Consider the following 17,120-nt stretch of genomic DNA (forward strand, 5'->3'; position numbering starts at 1 on the left):
TCTCTCGACATGCACGCTCACAAAAGTTTAAACATGTTTTCCCAATGCATGAAAACCTTTCGGCATTCTTTACATTATCAGGTGAAATTATAAACCCGTCAAGAATGTCAAGGTCATTTTCCATCCCAAAATAAAAAAATAGGACAGTAAAGATTTTGTACTTTATGACTTTATTTTTATGACAATTAATAATATTTTCTAGTCAATTGCCATGCAAAATGCAAATAAAACAACATTAGCATTTACAAAAAGGAATATTACATTATTTATATGTGATGGCATTTTCTAAAATTTGTAATAAAAAAAAAATTGCTTAATTGTCATGAAAACATTGTCACAATGAAATAAAAAAAATATTATGTTAATATTAATGTAATGCTTATTGTTTATTTATATATATATATATATATATATATATATATATATATATATATATATATATATATATATATATACACAATTTATTTTTGAATTTTTTAAATAATAAATTAATAAAATCTTAAATCAAATACTATCCCTCATTCATTTACATACATTTTAATCTAATGTGTATATTAAATAGATAAAAAAATAATCATTTAAAACAAAAATAACTAACAACTAATTAACTAAATAAATATTTTCAGATTTTGAAGTGAAATCTTTTTGTGGGACCAACTGGACCTCAACAATGCGTCAGAAAACTCATTTTTCTGTCATCTAAAGAAAACAACCAATGGCTGGGGTTTCATATCAGACAGACCTAGCTGAACATCTTTAATAGCGATGAAGGTAAAATTATTAGGATTATTCTACTGAAAGCGATCAGATAAGCATTGCTTGATGAAGCGGGTGCACAACTTTCAAACTTCCCAGTTTCCTGGCATTCATCTGACGGACCATACCTCAGAGGAGGGGGCGAGCGCCGAGGGTCCTGGCACTGACCCAGTCTCTACCTGCCTTCGCCAAGCACCAAATCCAGCTCTTTAATCGAGTGCGTGTCTGATTCAGAAACATCTTTGCTGGCTTTCTTTGTCTATATTAAGGGTCTTATATTGGAGAAAGAGCAGAGCCTGAAAAAGGAAAGCCAAACCGAATAGCTATTTGAGGACTGTCAAACATCACTTTGAAAAGCTGCACAAATTCAGTTCCGGACCACCCTTAAAGCGGCGTGAAACCCAAACACAGATAATTATACCGCAGCAACATTAACAGGTCCTGAAGTGTTACGATAGCCTCAAATCATGCTAAAGTTCCTAGCGCCTGACGTTCTCCCTGCAGTTACGGCCTGCTGAAAGTGTAACCTACTTGAGTAAGAAGAGCAGGTAACTACTTGGAAGTAACAACAAAACTACTAGAGCTTGATGGTTATCAAATGAGATCAAACATTTACAGGAAGGCAAGGTGAGAATAAATTAAATTTAAAGAAACAGTACACCAAAACATTATTTTTTTTAAATGTAGGCTACTCACCCTCATGCCATCCAAGATGTTGAGTTAGTGTCTGTATCAGAACAGATTGGTAGAAATATAGCATTACATCACTTGCTCACCAAAGAATCCCCTTGCAGTGAATGGGTGCCGTCAGAATGAGAGTCCAAACAGCTGATAAAAACATCACAATAATCCACACCACTCCAGTCTATCAATTAACATATTAGGATGTGAAAAGTTGCATGCATATAAGAAACAAATATAGCCTTAAGTCCAATATCCCTAATAACGCTTTCTCTAGTAAAAATAAATAAATAAATAAAAACGTCTCCTGTTGTCTTTCACGTCAAAATCCACACACATAATTGGTTCGATCCGTTTTGGCTTGTAAATGATGCTTGTTCTGTTCATATTTCTCTACTGATTCAGACATAATGCATGACCTTTTTTTTATTGGAGAAAGTATTATGGATTTTGGTAAAGTATTTTAGCTGGATATAAGTATAAAAACATCTCAGATTTGTTTGTTTCTTTTATTTCCAATTTTTTTTTTTTAAACACGCAGCTTGTATTGTATTGTGGATAACTTGTGGATTATTGTGATGTTTTTATCAGCTGTTTGGACTCTCATTCCGACGGCACCCATTCACTGCAGAGCATCCATTGGTGAACAAGTGATGTAATGCCATCTTAGATGGCCTGAGGGTGAGTAAACTTTCAGCAAATGTTTCTTTCTGGCTGAACTATTTTATCAAGCAACATTAAAAGAGAATCAATATTAAATAAAATAATTTCTGTTCCCTAAACACCTACTCCATTTTCCATTCGTCATTCAAACATGTATTCAAGTCCCAAAGTCCCACCATTGGATGATAGCAATCAGTCAAATTTTCCCAAAAGACATTAATAATAATAATACCCCCAACAACCAATGTTCTAATGCAAATCAAGGGAGAAGCCTGCCTGATTGCTGAAGTCTTTGGCCTGTTCCAGAACCTTCTTCCTGGAGGCGGCACTTGGAGTCTTGTAGTCCTTCCTGCCATCACCGCGGAAATGTGAAGCCCCTCCAAACCGCCTCACAGACGCCATTAAACCCGAACAGAGAGTGAAAGCAAGCGGCCACAGAAGTCTTGATCGTTCTTCTTGAAACTGGCACACTCTCTATGAGTTTGATCTTGAGCTGTGCCCATGTTGTCCTGCCAAGTCCGAGTCAGTATGCATGTGAACACGGCAATCAGAGAGTGACCGCCGCTCCGAAGGGCCCGGAGCCCACTCGCTCAGCAATGCCCCGGCCCCTTACAGTACATGCATTGTCCGTGAGGGACAGCGAGTGGGTTCGGACGCCAGTGAGGAAACACTTGAAGGATGAGGATGGGTTTGATTGTGCCTTTGACCGAATGCATCATAAAACACCATTCATTTACAGACATATCATATATAAACAGTACTTTCCAAGCTGAAGTTTCAGCATCATTCCTCCAGTCTTCATGTCAGTCACAAGATCCTTCAGAAATCATTCTAATATGCTGAGTTACTGCTCAAGAAACATTTCTATTAATTTCTTAACATTTATTATCAATGCTGAAAGCACTTGGGATGCTTCATATTTTTTTTTTTTGGATGGATTATAAGATGAATACGAAGTTCAAAAGATCCGCATTTATTGGAAAATACATATTTTGTAACATTATAAATGTTTTTCCTGTCACTTTTGATCAATGTAATACATCCTTACTTAATAAAAGCATTAATCAATCTGAAAAAGCCACATGAAGTACCTGTTGTGCACTACTTTTAATTTATACTAAGATCAGATTCCCAAGTTACATCAGAACAGAACATAAAATGCATCTAAACTGCACTTCAGTTACTAAAACAAAAAACACTGTCCCATTCCTGAAGATCCCACAAAGACATTTGTGTTTTTCTAAATAGAATTTATGCGAAAGCAGCTGTTCTTTTCCATGTTGCCCAAACTTGTGGAGAACACTGATCCAGAGCGAAATAAAATGAAATATGGATGTCTTACCCACATCACACGGACAGCTGCGGCATTCTGGGTTTATAAAAAAAGAAGAGAACCACAACATAGAGGAGATAGCAGATTGAAATACATAAAAATCCAATGCCAGTCATAAATCATGTATTTTGTCTCCGTTGCCCAAGATGACAGACAAATATGCTTTTTAATAACCGCACACGCAGGAGTCCAGTGACATGAAATAAAGCAATATAAATGTTAGACAGGCAGCAGTGATGCTTTAAGGAACCCCAGAATGAGGATAAACCATCCTCTCCCGCATAAGCAAACAGAGGACTGTAATTACAGAGGGTGGTACCATCATAATGAGAGACAGAGAAAGCCAAGTTATAACTGACAGCGCACAAAAAACACCAGGGACAAAGAAAGAAGAAAGCTGATATAATGGCATAACGATAATAATTAGTGGCGCTTGTTAAAGCAAACATCACTATTATTAGTGCTGCTACTTCTAAACCTCTAACCCCAAGTATGAAATTGTGGCATGCTCTCCGTTTGCTACGGACAGAATGACATCTTAAACCATGAGGCTTGTTGAGGAGAGCTGTTACTGGATGATTTTCACCTGCCAGGGCAAACCAAAAGGCATTTAAACGGTCCTTTTTCTTTTCCTGTTTCTCCAGCTCTCTCCAGTTGTCCTCTATCTATTCCACGCCTCGAGTTCATCTCCATAAATCAGTGCGATGCAGAAGGGTTACACAGAAGATAAAGAAATCAACACACACAAACACTGACTGGAGCAGTGCCAGATGTACCATGGGAAAGAGTGAACTGCATCATTCTGTGACCCTGTTCTCATACTGAAGCTGTCTTCTATACCACATTAAACCCATCACACTGGACGAGCACATTCTCTGCTTTTTATGCAATCACTTTTTATTTACCCACTCGTACCTTTGCGTTCCACTGGCCAGATGTTTGCTTGAGTTGGCAGAATTCTTGCATAATACTTTTAAGTTGAAGAAATTTGTGAGAGACACGTCAATGTGTGTCATTTTATTCATAAGAATGGAACGACAGGAAAAACGAGAGCCGTTGGCGGTCCTGTCAGCAAAATATACATCAGAATGAGTGAAAACGCCATGGATACTCAGAATCCGTCAATCTCAAGAGCTGCATGTGGAAAAACATTGGAGACATTTGAGCCAAGAGCACTTAGCAGACCACACAATAAAGAGAAACGAGAGAGCGAGAGAGAAACAAGACATGAATCTGGTAGATCGAAATGTCTCGTAAATAGAGAAGTATGAGAAAACATTTGTGTGCATATTTGGAGAGGGGCACATACATAGCATAAACAGCAGTCGCAACACATTTATCTTCCACAATGTGGGAAATAATGTAGGCGGGACTTGACCCTATCCATCAGCTTTGATTGGATTGTGAAAAATGTAAAAGAACCGCTCACATTTCCTTTAGAAAATCCTTTAGAAGTTGATAAAGTTATTATAGTTTGCTGAAAATTTTAAGGTTTAAAAAAAATTCACTTTTCATAAAAAATAAGTATATACCAATTTTAATATAATAATAATAATAATAATAATAAATAGGTTAGTAAACATGTAAGTCAACATAAAAACATAAAGGCGACTTTTTACACATTATACAACAGACTGTTTCTAAGCAGGTTCGTTTAGAAAATGCAAAATAAAAGAAAGTAAACTTCAAAATAATGGGTTTTTCAAATTAGGCATTAAAAAGACTTTGCTTTAGTTCAGCTCAACAAAAACATTCAATTACAAAAGTTCAATTCAGGTCTTCTGAAGGCAAGCCAGATGGATCTTGATTCCAACCATTTTATTAACAGTGCCGATGTTTTGCTAAATTTGATTCAGTTCAGGTATTGTTCTCATCTGATTCTGTCAGTGCCATCAAATCAATAATATTACTGAAGTGACTTTTAACCCTATAAACCCTGAATATCAAGTGTCTTTTAGAAAGTGGTATAACAAATGTTAACATCACGAAACCTCGTTTTCAAAACATGTAATATGCAAGAGAAACCACTAATTCTGCAATAACACGGGTCTGAATTCAGACTGCGGTTACACACGAGATCCTGAGATGAAGCACCTGTTTGATCAGCATGAGGCCCTGAGCAACATTTCACTCCGTCTGCTCCTGAGCTTCGTTTTACTGGAAGTTACAGTGGTTAAATGTCGACTGAATGACGAGTGACCTCTAAAAACATGGAGACGTGAGGAGGAGGTGACAGGAGGAATTCAAAAGCACCTGAGAAACGAACACGACACGCAGATCTGTGAGCCCTTGTACGATCAAAGCTTGTTTCTGCCATGGAACAAAATAATAAAATAGGCAATTGCAACCTTTTTTCATTCCATGTTTTTTTCTTTTAAAAAGGCAAGTTAATACTCTGCAATTTGGAGTTGATACGGACAACAAAAAGCCAGATATTGGAGTTAAAATGAGCCTCCATATCAGACTGACAGACACGCTTCATAACATCATCTCTGACTGCTTGCACTAATCTGCTGTGAGATTCGATCCCTGCATGACAGAATGCATGAGTGTAACTCTAAAAACGTGTGCCCTCATGCTTACAGAGACCACCAACAGCAGAGAACACCCAAAGAAGCCTGGGTTTGCATCAAACCTTTTAGATTGAGCAATAAAAACATTTTGACTGTCGAATGATTCAAATATTCTATCATGACTAATCGATTAATAAAAAAAGAACTTAATATTTTAATGCATTAAGGAAAGAAAATTACATTATTGGCATCAAAACATTTGAATTTCATTCAGAATTTTCTGCACAAATTAGTAAACATGAAATTTTTGAAGTAGAAAACTGAAATAATACTCCAATAATCTTTGTTCTATTTGCCAAATAAATGAACAAATAATCAATTAATCAGATTTGATTAGAGGGGTCAGTAAATATATAAGTTGATCCTCCAAGCCAGTGGTCAAGGGGCATTATTAGTAAGTACATCTAATATAATTAATTGCACATCACTACAAACAGTAATAGAAAAAAGGGAAGGGAAGCTGGAAGGCAAGTGGATTATCTGTGCATTAAAGCTGCTCTTCCTGTTCATTTCTCTTTCTCACTCTCCTCTGAAAGCCATTTGCAGACAGCTCAGGAGCCGAGGAACATTGTGGAGGGATGAAGTCATTTTTGTCGTTCTTCCAGAAATGAGATTCAGCCCTGATATCAGGTACGCTGACAGGGAGGGAAGGAGGGAGTAATGGATGACAGCAGGGCTGTGAAAAGTAAAGAAAAGTGATACTTGGAAATGAAAAGAGGGAGAAAATAAAAGACTGATTGAGTGGAAATGAAGCGAGTGAGTGGAAAAGAGCACAGGAACATGGAGAAGAGAAAAGGGGCTCTAGTTGTTCCCTGTTGTTTTCTTTTATTCAGGCAACAGGAATGTGGCCTTCTTTTCCTTCACTGCTGCAAAACGGCTATGAACACAACAACCAGCATAGAACAGAGAGAGAGAGGTGAAAGAAAACTCTTCTTTTCTCTAGTGTAGATTATTCACTAAAACCATATAAATACATTTTTTGTTAAGTGAAATAAAGCGGATATAAAATTTTTTTTTTTTTGCATTGGCAGCCAACTGAAATTAAGTACTAAAATGCTGAATAGTAAAACAAAAATAAAGCTATAAAATATAAGTAAAAACAAATAAAATTTGCAGACAAAACAATTGCAAAAACTTACAATTTTTTTCGGACTATAAGTCGCAGCTGAGCATAAGTCGCATCAGTCCAAAAATACGTCATGACGAGGAAAAAAACATAAGTCGCACTTGACTATAAGTCGCATTTATTTAGAACCAAGCACCAAGAGAAAACATTACCGTCTCCAGCCGCGAGAGGGCGCTCTATGTGTTCAGTGATAGACTACAGGAGCAGCATAGAGCGCCCTCTGGTGGCTAGAGATGGTAATGTTTTCTCTTGGTTCATTTCTCTCGATTCATGTCAAATTAATTTTGATAAATAAGTCGCACCTGACTATAAGTCACAGGACCAGCCAAACTATGAGAAAAAGTGCGATTTATAGTCTGGAAAATACGGTAGTTAAATTTAACTTAAAACTTAAGATCAAGTAAAATAATAATAATAAATACTATAAAATATGATATTCTTACTAAATAAATAACACTGACATGCTAATCACAGTATCATATTAAGTTTGTTATAGTCTCAACATCAGACTTCATGTCCACGGACCATTGGCTAAACGTCTGATGCATATGGGACACAAAAGTGGAAACACTTCAGGAGTTATGAAGCTGTCGTCGGATTGGTTGAATTATACAGGATTTCTGGTAGACATGCATGTCGTGTTCTTTAAGGTTCCGCCTGGAAACAAAAGTGCTGTGGCACCAAACCACCTCACGAAAGAAGAAAGACGCTGTGTTTTCAACTGTTACGACGAGCGCTTATCATGACCAACTAAAACTGTGTTTTCAAAAGTATGTCAAATATATAAAGATCGGAGCATAAAATCTTTAAAATATGTTCGAGAGTTTTACACACCGGTCTGTTATTGTGGCAACATTTCCACAGCCCGAAACGTGACAATGTACGAAACTGTGATTGGTTGTTTGACATGTCGGTCAAACTGCTAAGGGTGTGTGTGTTCACGGTTTGTGTGTGTGTGCACTTGGGATGGGTTAAATGCAGAGCACGAATTCTGAGTATGGGTCACCATACTTGGCTGAATGTAACGTCACTTTTTTCACTTTTCAAATGGACTCATGGGAAAGCCTTGGCCAAATCAGGCTACACGAGACTAGATTTGCTAATGCAAATGCACTCTTAGTATTAGTGATTTAAACATCCACCTAGCAATCACCTGCAACACATAGCAACAACATTAATTTTGCCAAACAAAATTTTGGCAAACAAAATTGAAAAATGAGTTTCAAACTATTTCTCGTTTAAAGTACGAAAATATTTTAATGTCACTTTAATATTATGCTTTAATAATACTTTGCCTCCCGTACAGACTTGATTACCTAAGAAAATATTAAGTCGGGTAAAATCCTTAGGCTTCAGTTTGAATTTGAAAAATTCAACACAAATGTGTTTATCTTTAGACTCTGCTGAAAAAAACTAAACATGAACCAGCCTAAGATGGTTGTTGGTCTCAGCTAGTTTTTAATGGAGTGTCAAAAAAAAGTGTCCAAAACCCCTCTGAAATGAGACAACAGTCCTCTTAAACCAGCAAACCAGCGTAGCATGGCAAAGCCATTTTTTTCCCTCGGCAGGCAAACCGATGAATCACTCACAACAGCAGCAGTGACTCTGTAAGCAAGTTTAAAGAGTGAGGAAATCTACACACATATCCAGACGCTGCATTAAAACACACTGACTCACAAGTGTCTGAGTGAACATACACAGGGAATTACTCTTGGTTAGAGAGGAAGACACAGACGTGACCGTGTCCCCTCTGAGATGACGGTCCGATCGCAGGCAGACAGCAAACACATGCCCTCATTCCAGCTGAGCCTTTAATCCCGCTAAAGACACGGAGCAGCAGTTACAGCCAGAACAGCATCAAAGCTTTGACAAGTCATGCAAACATAGCACAGCACACAGTCGTCTGGAGAGTGTGTGTGTGTGTGTGTGTGTGTGTGTGTGTGTGTGTGTGTGTGTGTGTGTGCACTCTCTCTCACGCCTGGCACTATGTTTCCAAACAGTCTCTCGAGCAGAGCAGCACATTCCAGCCTCTGCAGCTCATCAAACATATTAGTAACCACAACAGCTTCCTGTCTGCGCAGGATCACTCGGCACTGGTGCTGATAAAGGAGCACAGACTCTTATAACACACACAACAGACACTCAAAACACACACACACTAGCAGTGTCCCTGTGCCTTAACCAGTTAAAACCTGCAGACCAGCTGAAGTCATTGAGCTAGAAATTGAATGTTGATCGCCAATGAGATTATTTGAGATCTTGAGCTCACTAGCTTTTGACTGCAGACTTAAGAGACAATTTGAGACTTTGAGATCTGCATTGGCTCTCTGTTTAATCTTTCAAAGATATAAAGTATGTACTAGTTTACAAAAGAAACGATGAGAGTAATTATGTCCAGTGTGACAGAATCGCATGTTATATCCAATATTTCAAAGTCAAACAAATTATTAAAAAATAGCTGCAAAATGGACAATTTGGTTGACTTTACAGATAAAATACAGATAATAATTAAATGCAAATGCTTTAAAACAAGCGTTTCTGCTGGTAAACTCTCTAAAGACTGACCACATCGATTCTGAAAGGTAAATCACTGTAGAACTTAAATGAGGAAAAAGTGCAGTTTAAGACCATCAAGACCATTAAGCAACTTGTTTAGATTTTTCATTACTGTGTGGCAGCATTTTTTTAATCATGGACACAAACTCTCACACATTTGTGTTGTACATGGAGGTTATTCAGCAGGCTTTTCTTTTGTTAGGTTCTTTTATCTCAGCTCTTTTGCTTGTCTTTGTACAGCTGAGCACAATGTGTTCCCCCTCCTCTATCCAAGAACTGTTTCACATTACCGTAGCATTGAGACATCTTCACAGGTTACTCACAAAGAGCTCAATCCGAGGGCATTTTCCCCTCCACAGCCTGTCCAGATGCGCTTTCTTCTTTTTTCGGTTGCTGATCGTCACAACCTCAGGGAATACTTTAGCTAACCCATCTCCACACACTCATCGCAGGTCTGAACTTCTCCAAGCCTCAATATTCATTAACCCACCAGTGTCAGACATGCACCCATTCCTCTTCCACTAAAAATCATTACATTACAAGGTCTCAACTTTTACATAATAAATGCCATTATGTGTTTTAATGTCAGTAAGTGATTACCCAATTATCCAAATCACATGCCACCAAACACATTTGAAGAACTACTTAGAAGTTGAACGCAAGTACAATCCACTGGCCCCAAAAAGTAACTTGACATTTAAACATGACTTAAGCATTATTGCATTAGAGGCATTTCTCAAAAGGAAAGATAAGCACACTTGGTTTGATTTACTTTTAAAATGCAATGACGCGCATATATATTATAACTGTGGCTGAAGTGTACAAATACTTTTTTAGGGCAACTATATAGATTTACAAATGTTCTGTAGACAAAATCTTTGGACACTTTAGTGAAAGGATGAAAAAAAAAAAACATGAAAGAAACATCAAACAGCCCTACACGTCATAAAGCAGGCATTAGTCTCTGGAAATGTGCCTGGAGCTAACAGCTTAAGAGGAGGAACGTTTAGCTCTATTTACACTGTGTTTTCATTAGCCAGAATACGAATACATGTGTGCAAGTTCATGAAAAGAGAGTCAAAAGCGTGCACAAGTCTCCAAGACTCTGTCAATGATGGGCACAAATTAGACTGCATAATCCAAGCTGAATGACAAGGCCATGCTAACATTTCCTCAAAGTGCACATGATAATGACCCTCGCGAGAAAAAAGTTACAACAAAATGTTACTCGAACTCATCTGCACCCTTTACATAATCAGCCAATTTCAGGCAGCTCCAAACAGAGTCCTAAGTGGACCACGATACTAAAAGGACAAGCTGGCACAGACAAAATCTCAGGAAAATACAGCACCATAAAAGGTGGAATGAGGGAAACTATGACCAAACCCAGTGTCTGAGACAGACCAACTGTGCTACAGAGGGCTTGCCAAAGCCATACAGAGAACTAATCCATCGCTGAGAGTATGCCCTCGAACATACACTATCAAGCACAACACTCTTAAATATGAAGTATTTGAAAGATATTTCTCCCTATGGTCAGTTTGGTAACACAAGGCTTTTTTGAAGGTTACTTTAGTCTTTTCTAACTTTCTATAAAATGGATAAACCATTATATAAATACACAAAGAGATAAAGCATTCCCTTCAAAATATGCCAGTTAAGAATGCCAGAATATTCTGACTTTTCATAGAGGCAAGTACACAAAGGATCATTTGCGGCAGACAGTTAGATAAACACACATTAATGTACAGACACACACACACACACACACACACACACACACACACACTACAGGCATTGGAGCAAAAGGAAGGTAGGCTAAGGAAAAGAAGAACAACATGACTGCAGGAGAATCTGCTGTGGGCAAAATAAACATCCTTCATATTTCTAAGAAACATTGTTCTGCTCTTTCCATCAGAGACAAAAACAAAGTCGGGAGCTGTAAATTCAGCTGCACAACAACCTGAGGTAACAACCTGTCAAACGCTGCACAAATGAATTCATAATTTTTCACATGCATACCACTCAAGCTGAAGGCCTTGAAACTCTCATCCAAGTTCTTTTTAGAGCAATACATCAGTTTTAGCCGCAATATAATTCAGTCCAGAACACCAGCATAGAGCTCTCATAAAATATGCAAAAAACACTTCATCTTGCTTTGCTCACAATTCAACGCCCATGATTATAAAGCAAAAGGCTACATCCAATATAGTTTACAGAAACACATTTGCTAGCATTTACGTCATAAACAAACATTTCAAAAACATATAAATAACCAAAATAGAGAACAAAACACATCACTCACCACTCTCGGCTTGGCCTTCAGTGATCCAGTGGAAAGTTCCTCGCTGGACTTCCTCTCTAGTTTTGGCTCAGCAGTGGTTGTAGGAACTGAAGGTGTGGAAGTGGTGCCTTCCAGAATAACCCCACCAGTAGCTGCTGGGGTCTCCACCGGGCACTCTGGAGAGTTCAAGGCCAAAATGTACTGCTCAGTGACGTCCTCTAATGATGGAGTATCCTCCCCCGAGACGGTTTTGTTGGGTGCTGAAGACTCTCCGACATGACTTGAACTCTGGAGGTCCTGGGAGATGTGGGCATGTGAAGGAATGATGGGCACAAATGTGGCAGGTTCACTGGCATGACGCACGTGTTTGGGTCTGACTTTTGAGGCTTGAAGCTGGGGGAGGATGGATGCAGAGGACTGCTCTTCACCTTGTTCATCAAAGTGATCACCGTCATCACAAGACAACTGATGGGTAAAGCTGTTTGTGCGTTTCTTGGGGCTCCTGCGACTGGTGCAAGGAGACAAAACCTGAACTAGCTTAGGGTCAAAAGGAAGTGAGGGTGCATCTGGCGCTTTTGTTTCTCCGTTATGTCCAAGGTGGGAGGGCAAAACATGCTCAGATTCAGAATGAGAACTCCTGGTTGAACAAAATAATGGTCGTTCACTATTGAGAGCCCGAAGTTTGTCTCTTTGCTCGGATAAGATGGGCTCACTGCTGGAAGGTGGTATGGATTGTTCTAGTTCACTTATTGGCTCGCTGGGATGCTTTTGAAATTCTAGGACGGTATCTGCCAGTTCTCCACGTCTGCTAGGGTCGCTAAAGCTCTTTTTCTTCACAGCCTTGCCATTCGCCTTCTCATCAATAAGATTGTCCATTGTGCCAGGTTCACAAACAATGCTCTGAATCACAGTACTGTAATCTTTCAGGCTGTCGCTACACACAGAAAGGTCACTGGCAGCACTGCCTGTATATTCAGAAAGGTCTGCTGCAGAAGACTCCACACCAACACCCACCTTGGAACTCAGAGAGAGTGAACCGAGCAGGTTGCTGTCCATGGAGAAGCTCTTTCCACCATCCTCTGCATCTGACCGACGTCTTTGAGGCATAGGATCACTCAAAGAACGGTATGCAGACTCACCATTAGACTCTGCGTTACTGCCATTGCTGGAGTCTGAGCCGTTGTTGCCAGCTGAGGAGAATTTCCTTCGCCTGCGAATAGCACTAGGAGTAGACGGAGCCTCCAAGGCCCCCTGGTTTACATTTTTACTGCTGCTAATGTCTCCTCCTATGGCTACTCCCTCATACTCCGTCTTAACAGACGGAACTTGAGATGAAAGAGATTCCTCTGCTGTTGTATCAGGCAATTGCTCTTCGTACAACCCTGACTGATTCCAAACGGTGGGAGTCTGACCCAGCAGGTTTTTACCACAGGATATCCCCCCATATGAGCCAATCTCTGGCTCTGTGACAATTCCTTCATCTGTCAGGCTAGATTCATGGCCGGAGAGTTCATCCAATGACTTATCACAGAACACATTCTCCTCCGAATTTCCCTCCTGTAAACATTTTCCACTTTTTCCATCAGCCTCCTCTTCCTTACACCCAGTAAAATCAGAGTGTTCAAGTCTCCTCACCTGCTGCTTTGCCTTATCTTCTTTTTCAGTGTCTATTTTAGCATCACTGCTTTTTGTCTTGAAACAGTCTTCTTCATAATCATCATCATCCTTACTTTCACCCATCTGACAAATGTCTCTTATCACCTGTCTGGCTTCCTGCACGTAACGGTCTTGCAGAGGGGTAGGCATTGGCTCGTCGTAACCGTAGGTACATCTACAGTCGTCGCTCTCCACCTCCCTGTCAGCAATCAACACCTGCTCGCCACTATCTTCAGAGTCTAGCCGTTGCTCAGAGGAACTCCTTAAACTTGGCCCGCTACCATGACATTGCTGCCCTGCTGGCTTCTCAGAGTAGGAGAATGACTTCGCCCTCCTCAAAGTAGCAGTGAGATCCTTCAGGGACGGGCGTCCATGGTGTGGCCGATTTGTCCTGGAGCCCATTCTGTACACAGACGTGCCTTGATCAGAGTTTAGATTGTCCTCGTCATCTTGTCCCCTTTTCTTCATTCTCAACTCAGACAGATCGGTCTTAAGGTAGCTAAGAAGTGATAGAGTTTCTGAGGCAATGTCAGGGTTGGATATAGAGATCCTGTTCCTGTCTTTCTCATTATTTAAGGAGGGGCCGAATACCCTGTTATCTGAACTGCGTGTTTTATTTTCTGCTGGGCTGAAGCTGGGCACAAGCTTAGGCTGAGCTCGAACTGGGGTACGAGAAAAGTTATCTCCATGGCCAAAACTAGGTGAGCGGTACACGGTGGCATTGCCATGGTATGTCTTACTCAGAACGGCTGATGAAGCCCTGCCATAGCCATGGATGTTGGCTGGCTGATCCTCTTCTTTTAACATCTCTGTGCTAGAATACCTGCTACTACTTCTTGACCCCAACGGACTGGATAAAAATGAGGGTATGGTGACTTTTGAAACCCGTGACACCTGAGGAACAGGGCTAGTTCTGACTGACCCCTCAAAATTTCTATATAGTTGCCTAAAGCTGTCCTTAGCCACATGGGATCGTTGAGATGTGCCGTCTCGTGCCCATGGCATGTCTGTATGACAACCCCTAGAACGGAAACCCTCAATCCTGCGGCCCACTGTTTGAGAATCACACGGCTCCATCATTACAGGCTGGTTGTCACTGTCATCTGACTCTTCATTGCCTCTGCTGCAGTTGCTTTTCTTCTTTTTCCTTAGCGAGCGACGTCTTACGTCCTTGTTGTGGTGCACTAGTGCTGCAGCAGGGCTGTCCTCCTCACTGCCTGAAGACCTTCCTCTCAGCTTAGCCCTGATGCCATACTTGTTTTGTGGGAAATTATCGCCTGTCCGTTCTCTGAATTTCTCGTCCTCTTCTCCAGAGCTCAGTCTTCTTACAGTGCCGGCTAGTTCCACGGAGGGCCCGGTCTGTGGTTGGGAGGAGTTATGTGAGGAATGCGAGCTATCCGGTGGCTGTGGCTGCTCTGCCCTCTGTCTCTGCTCCTGCAGCTGCCAACAGTGAGACCTGAGGGGCAAAGCGGTCGTTCTACTGTGCGGTGGGGGAGCAGGAGGACAATCACAATTCAAAAACTCGAAGGAATGGCTTTCAGCAGCTAAAGTATGGAAGTTAGGGATTGAATAGTCCGCATATAATGAACTGTTGTCATGATGAGAGCAGTTTGTGTCTTGCCAGGCTCCCCTTGGTTGGTGGGGGAACTGTTTGTCACTTTTGTCTGGAGTTGAGGAGCCCTCTTTAGCATCGAAATGCTGGATGTTTTGACATGCAGATTTCAAGTCATCAGCATCTGAAGTTGAGCGATGTTGCTTTCTGCGCCTATCCCCAAATAGTTCTCTAATCTTAGAAACGCTTGGCCAGTTTGAATCAATATGAATAGACGTCTCTCCATAGGATGGGTGATAGCGATGGGATTTGCATGTTGGGCTCCCTAAAACAAAAACATCATGTTAACTTAGATGTATGCATTAAGCAGACACACTGATCCAAATTGTCAGTACACTAAATACAGTAAACTATGCTAACTTTAAAGTACAAGCCAAATTAGTACTTAACCTTGAGCAGACACGTTTTATAAAGTGTCTTTGTTTATGGCAGAACAATTGTTGGGTGCTAAATAAGAACTAGTGATCTCAAAACAATGCATTTTACCTGTGTTTGTGCCACCCAGAGTTTTCCTAAGCCTGTGTTTATCTCCTCTGTCCGAATCCGAACCTGACACAGACTCTAGAGAGCGATATCTGCAACTGTCCTGAAGTTGTTTCTCCGTCGCAGACTCCAAAAACTCATTGGAGAAACAGCCACTCTCGCTCAGAGACGAATCTTCGACACTTTTTGTGTTTTTAACGCTTCCAGTGTTTACTAATGAGCTCTGTGTCCCGCCTGTGCTCAAACTGAACTTCTCAGAGAGCTGGCGAACCGATGGATATATTCCATGAGAGGCTTTCTTGAGGTCTGCGGTCGAGAGGCTGGCCGCTGAGAATTTGGAAACTTTTCTGGATACAGCTGCAGCGTGCGTCGCTTGTGATGTCTGCGCGCTGTGCTCTACGGCGTATGGGGGAAGGGCACCGCACCTATCCAAATCCTCTCCAAGTGATCTGCGCTTTGCACTCCAACTCTCCAACTTTTTGAAAGAGACGCTTCTGTGAGCAGGCCCTTTTCTTTCAATCTCCCTTTCAGCCATTGCGATGCCTGTCCTCCCACTTGTCTTTCTTACTATTCTCTCAGTTCATTGATAAATAGTGCTCTTTTCTTCTCCTTCGTTTTCCGTGGTTGCCTTTACCCCCCTGAAAACAACTTACAATGCCCCCATTTAACCACAAAATTAGCTTGGCGGTGTTTTCCGAATAGGAGGACAAAAAAAATTCAGGAACAGCGGATTGTTTTCGAAAACAGAGTTATATCCCCAGAACTTTGCGCATGTTTGCTTCCCTTAGTGTCCATCCATGCATTTAGAAAGAGCTCAAAGTTTGAGCAGAAAACTCCCAAGTGTTTCAGCCCAAAACACACTAAAGCAACGTTTGAATAATGTACATTTTCCAAAGTAAATCCCATTTCCTTGTCCGACTGTCTTTCTTCAAAAGCATCCTTTATTTCCAGCTTGAGTAAGTGCGCTCAGCCTTATTTTGGCACAATTAAGGGTTTCCGTGACTTGTGGCTTTTTACATGCAGATATTTGCTAGGATTGAGGGCGGGACTAAAACATGGGGGTCGGGGTTAGAGAGAGAGACCCCTGGGGAATACGAGGGGGGATCCAGCTTTTCCTCTTTCTGATGTGAGAGCAGATAATGCTGACGGTATGAGTCAGCTTGTAAACACACAGTAGGAAACTTTTGAACAAATGATCATCATCATTATATTTGCTGAGCTTTGGGGAAGCTCAGGCATAAATCTATTGCCTCTTTAACCAAAAGCTCTGCTTGTCTGCATGGTAACTGGCTTTACAGTAAAAACTTTGGTAGTCCTTTGTTTCGAAGGCTTCCTTTTCTCTCTTTTTTCTTGGTTTTCGACTGTCTTGCCTTTTTGTTGCATGTCTACAGTGCTCT

General features: G+C 40.5%; 1 protein-coding gene across 1 annotated transcript in view; it reads right to left on the reverse strand.

Moving 5' to 3' along the window:
- The window catches only part of arhgef17 (Rho guanine nucleotide exchange factor (GEF) 17), a 72,452-nt gene extending 55,709 nt beyond the window's left edge, over nucleotides 1–16,743 (reverse strand). The window contains exons 1-2 of the mRNA XM_026287040.1: nucleotides 15,727–16,743; nucleotides 11,994–15,505 (exon numbers count right to left, since the gene is read on the reverse strand). Coding sequence (XP_026142825.1) covers nucleotides 11,994–15,505; nucleotides 15,727–16,258 — 4,044 coding nt within the window. The 5' untranslated portion in view covers nucleotides 16,259–16,743. The remainder of the gene's footprint in view (nucleotides 1–11,993; nucleotides 15,506–15,726) is intronic.
- Nucleotides 16,744–17,120: the final 377 nt, after the last annotated feature.

This window comes from Carassius auratus, chromosome 18 (genome assembly GCF_003368295.1).
Source record: "Carassius auratus strain Wakin chromosome 18, ASM336829v1, whole genome shotgun sequence".
NCBI lineage: Eukaryota > Metazoa > Chordata > Actinopteri > Cypriniformes > Cyprinidae > Carassius > Carassius auratus.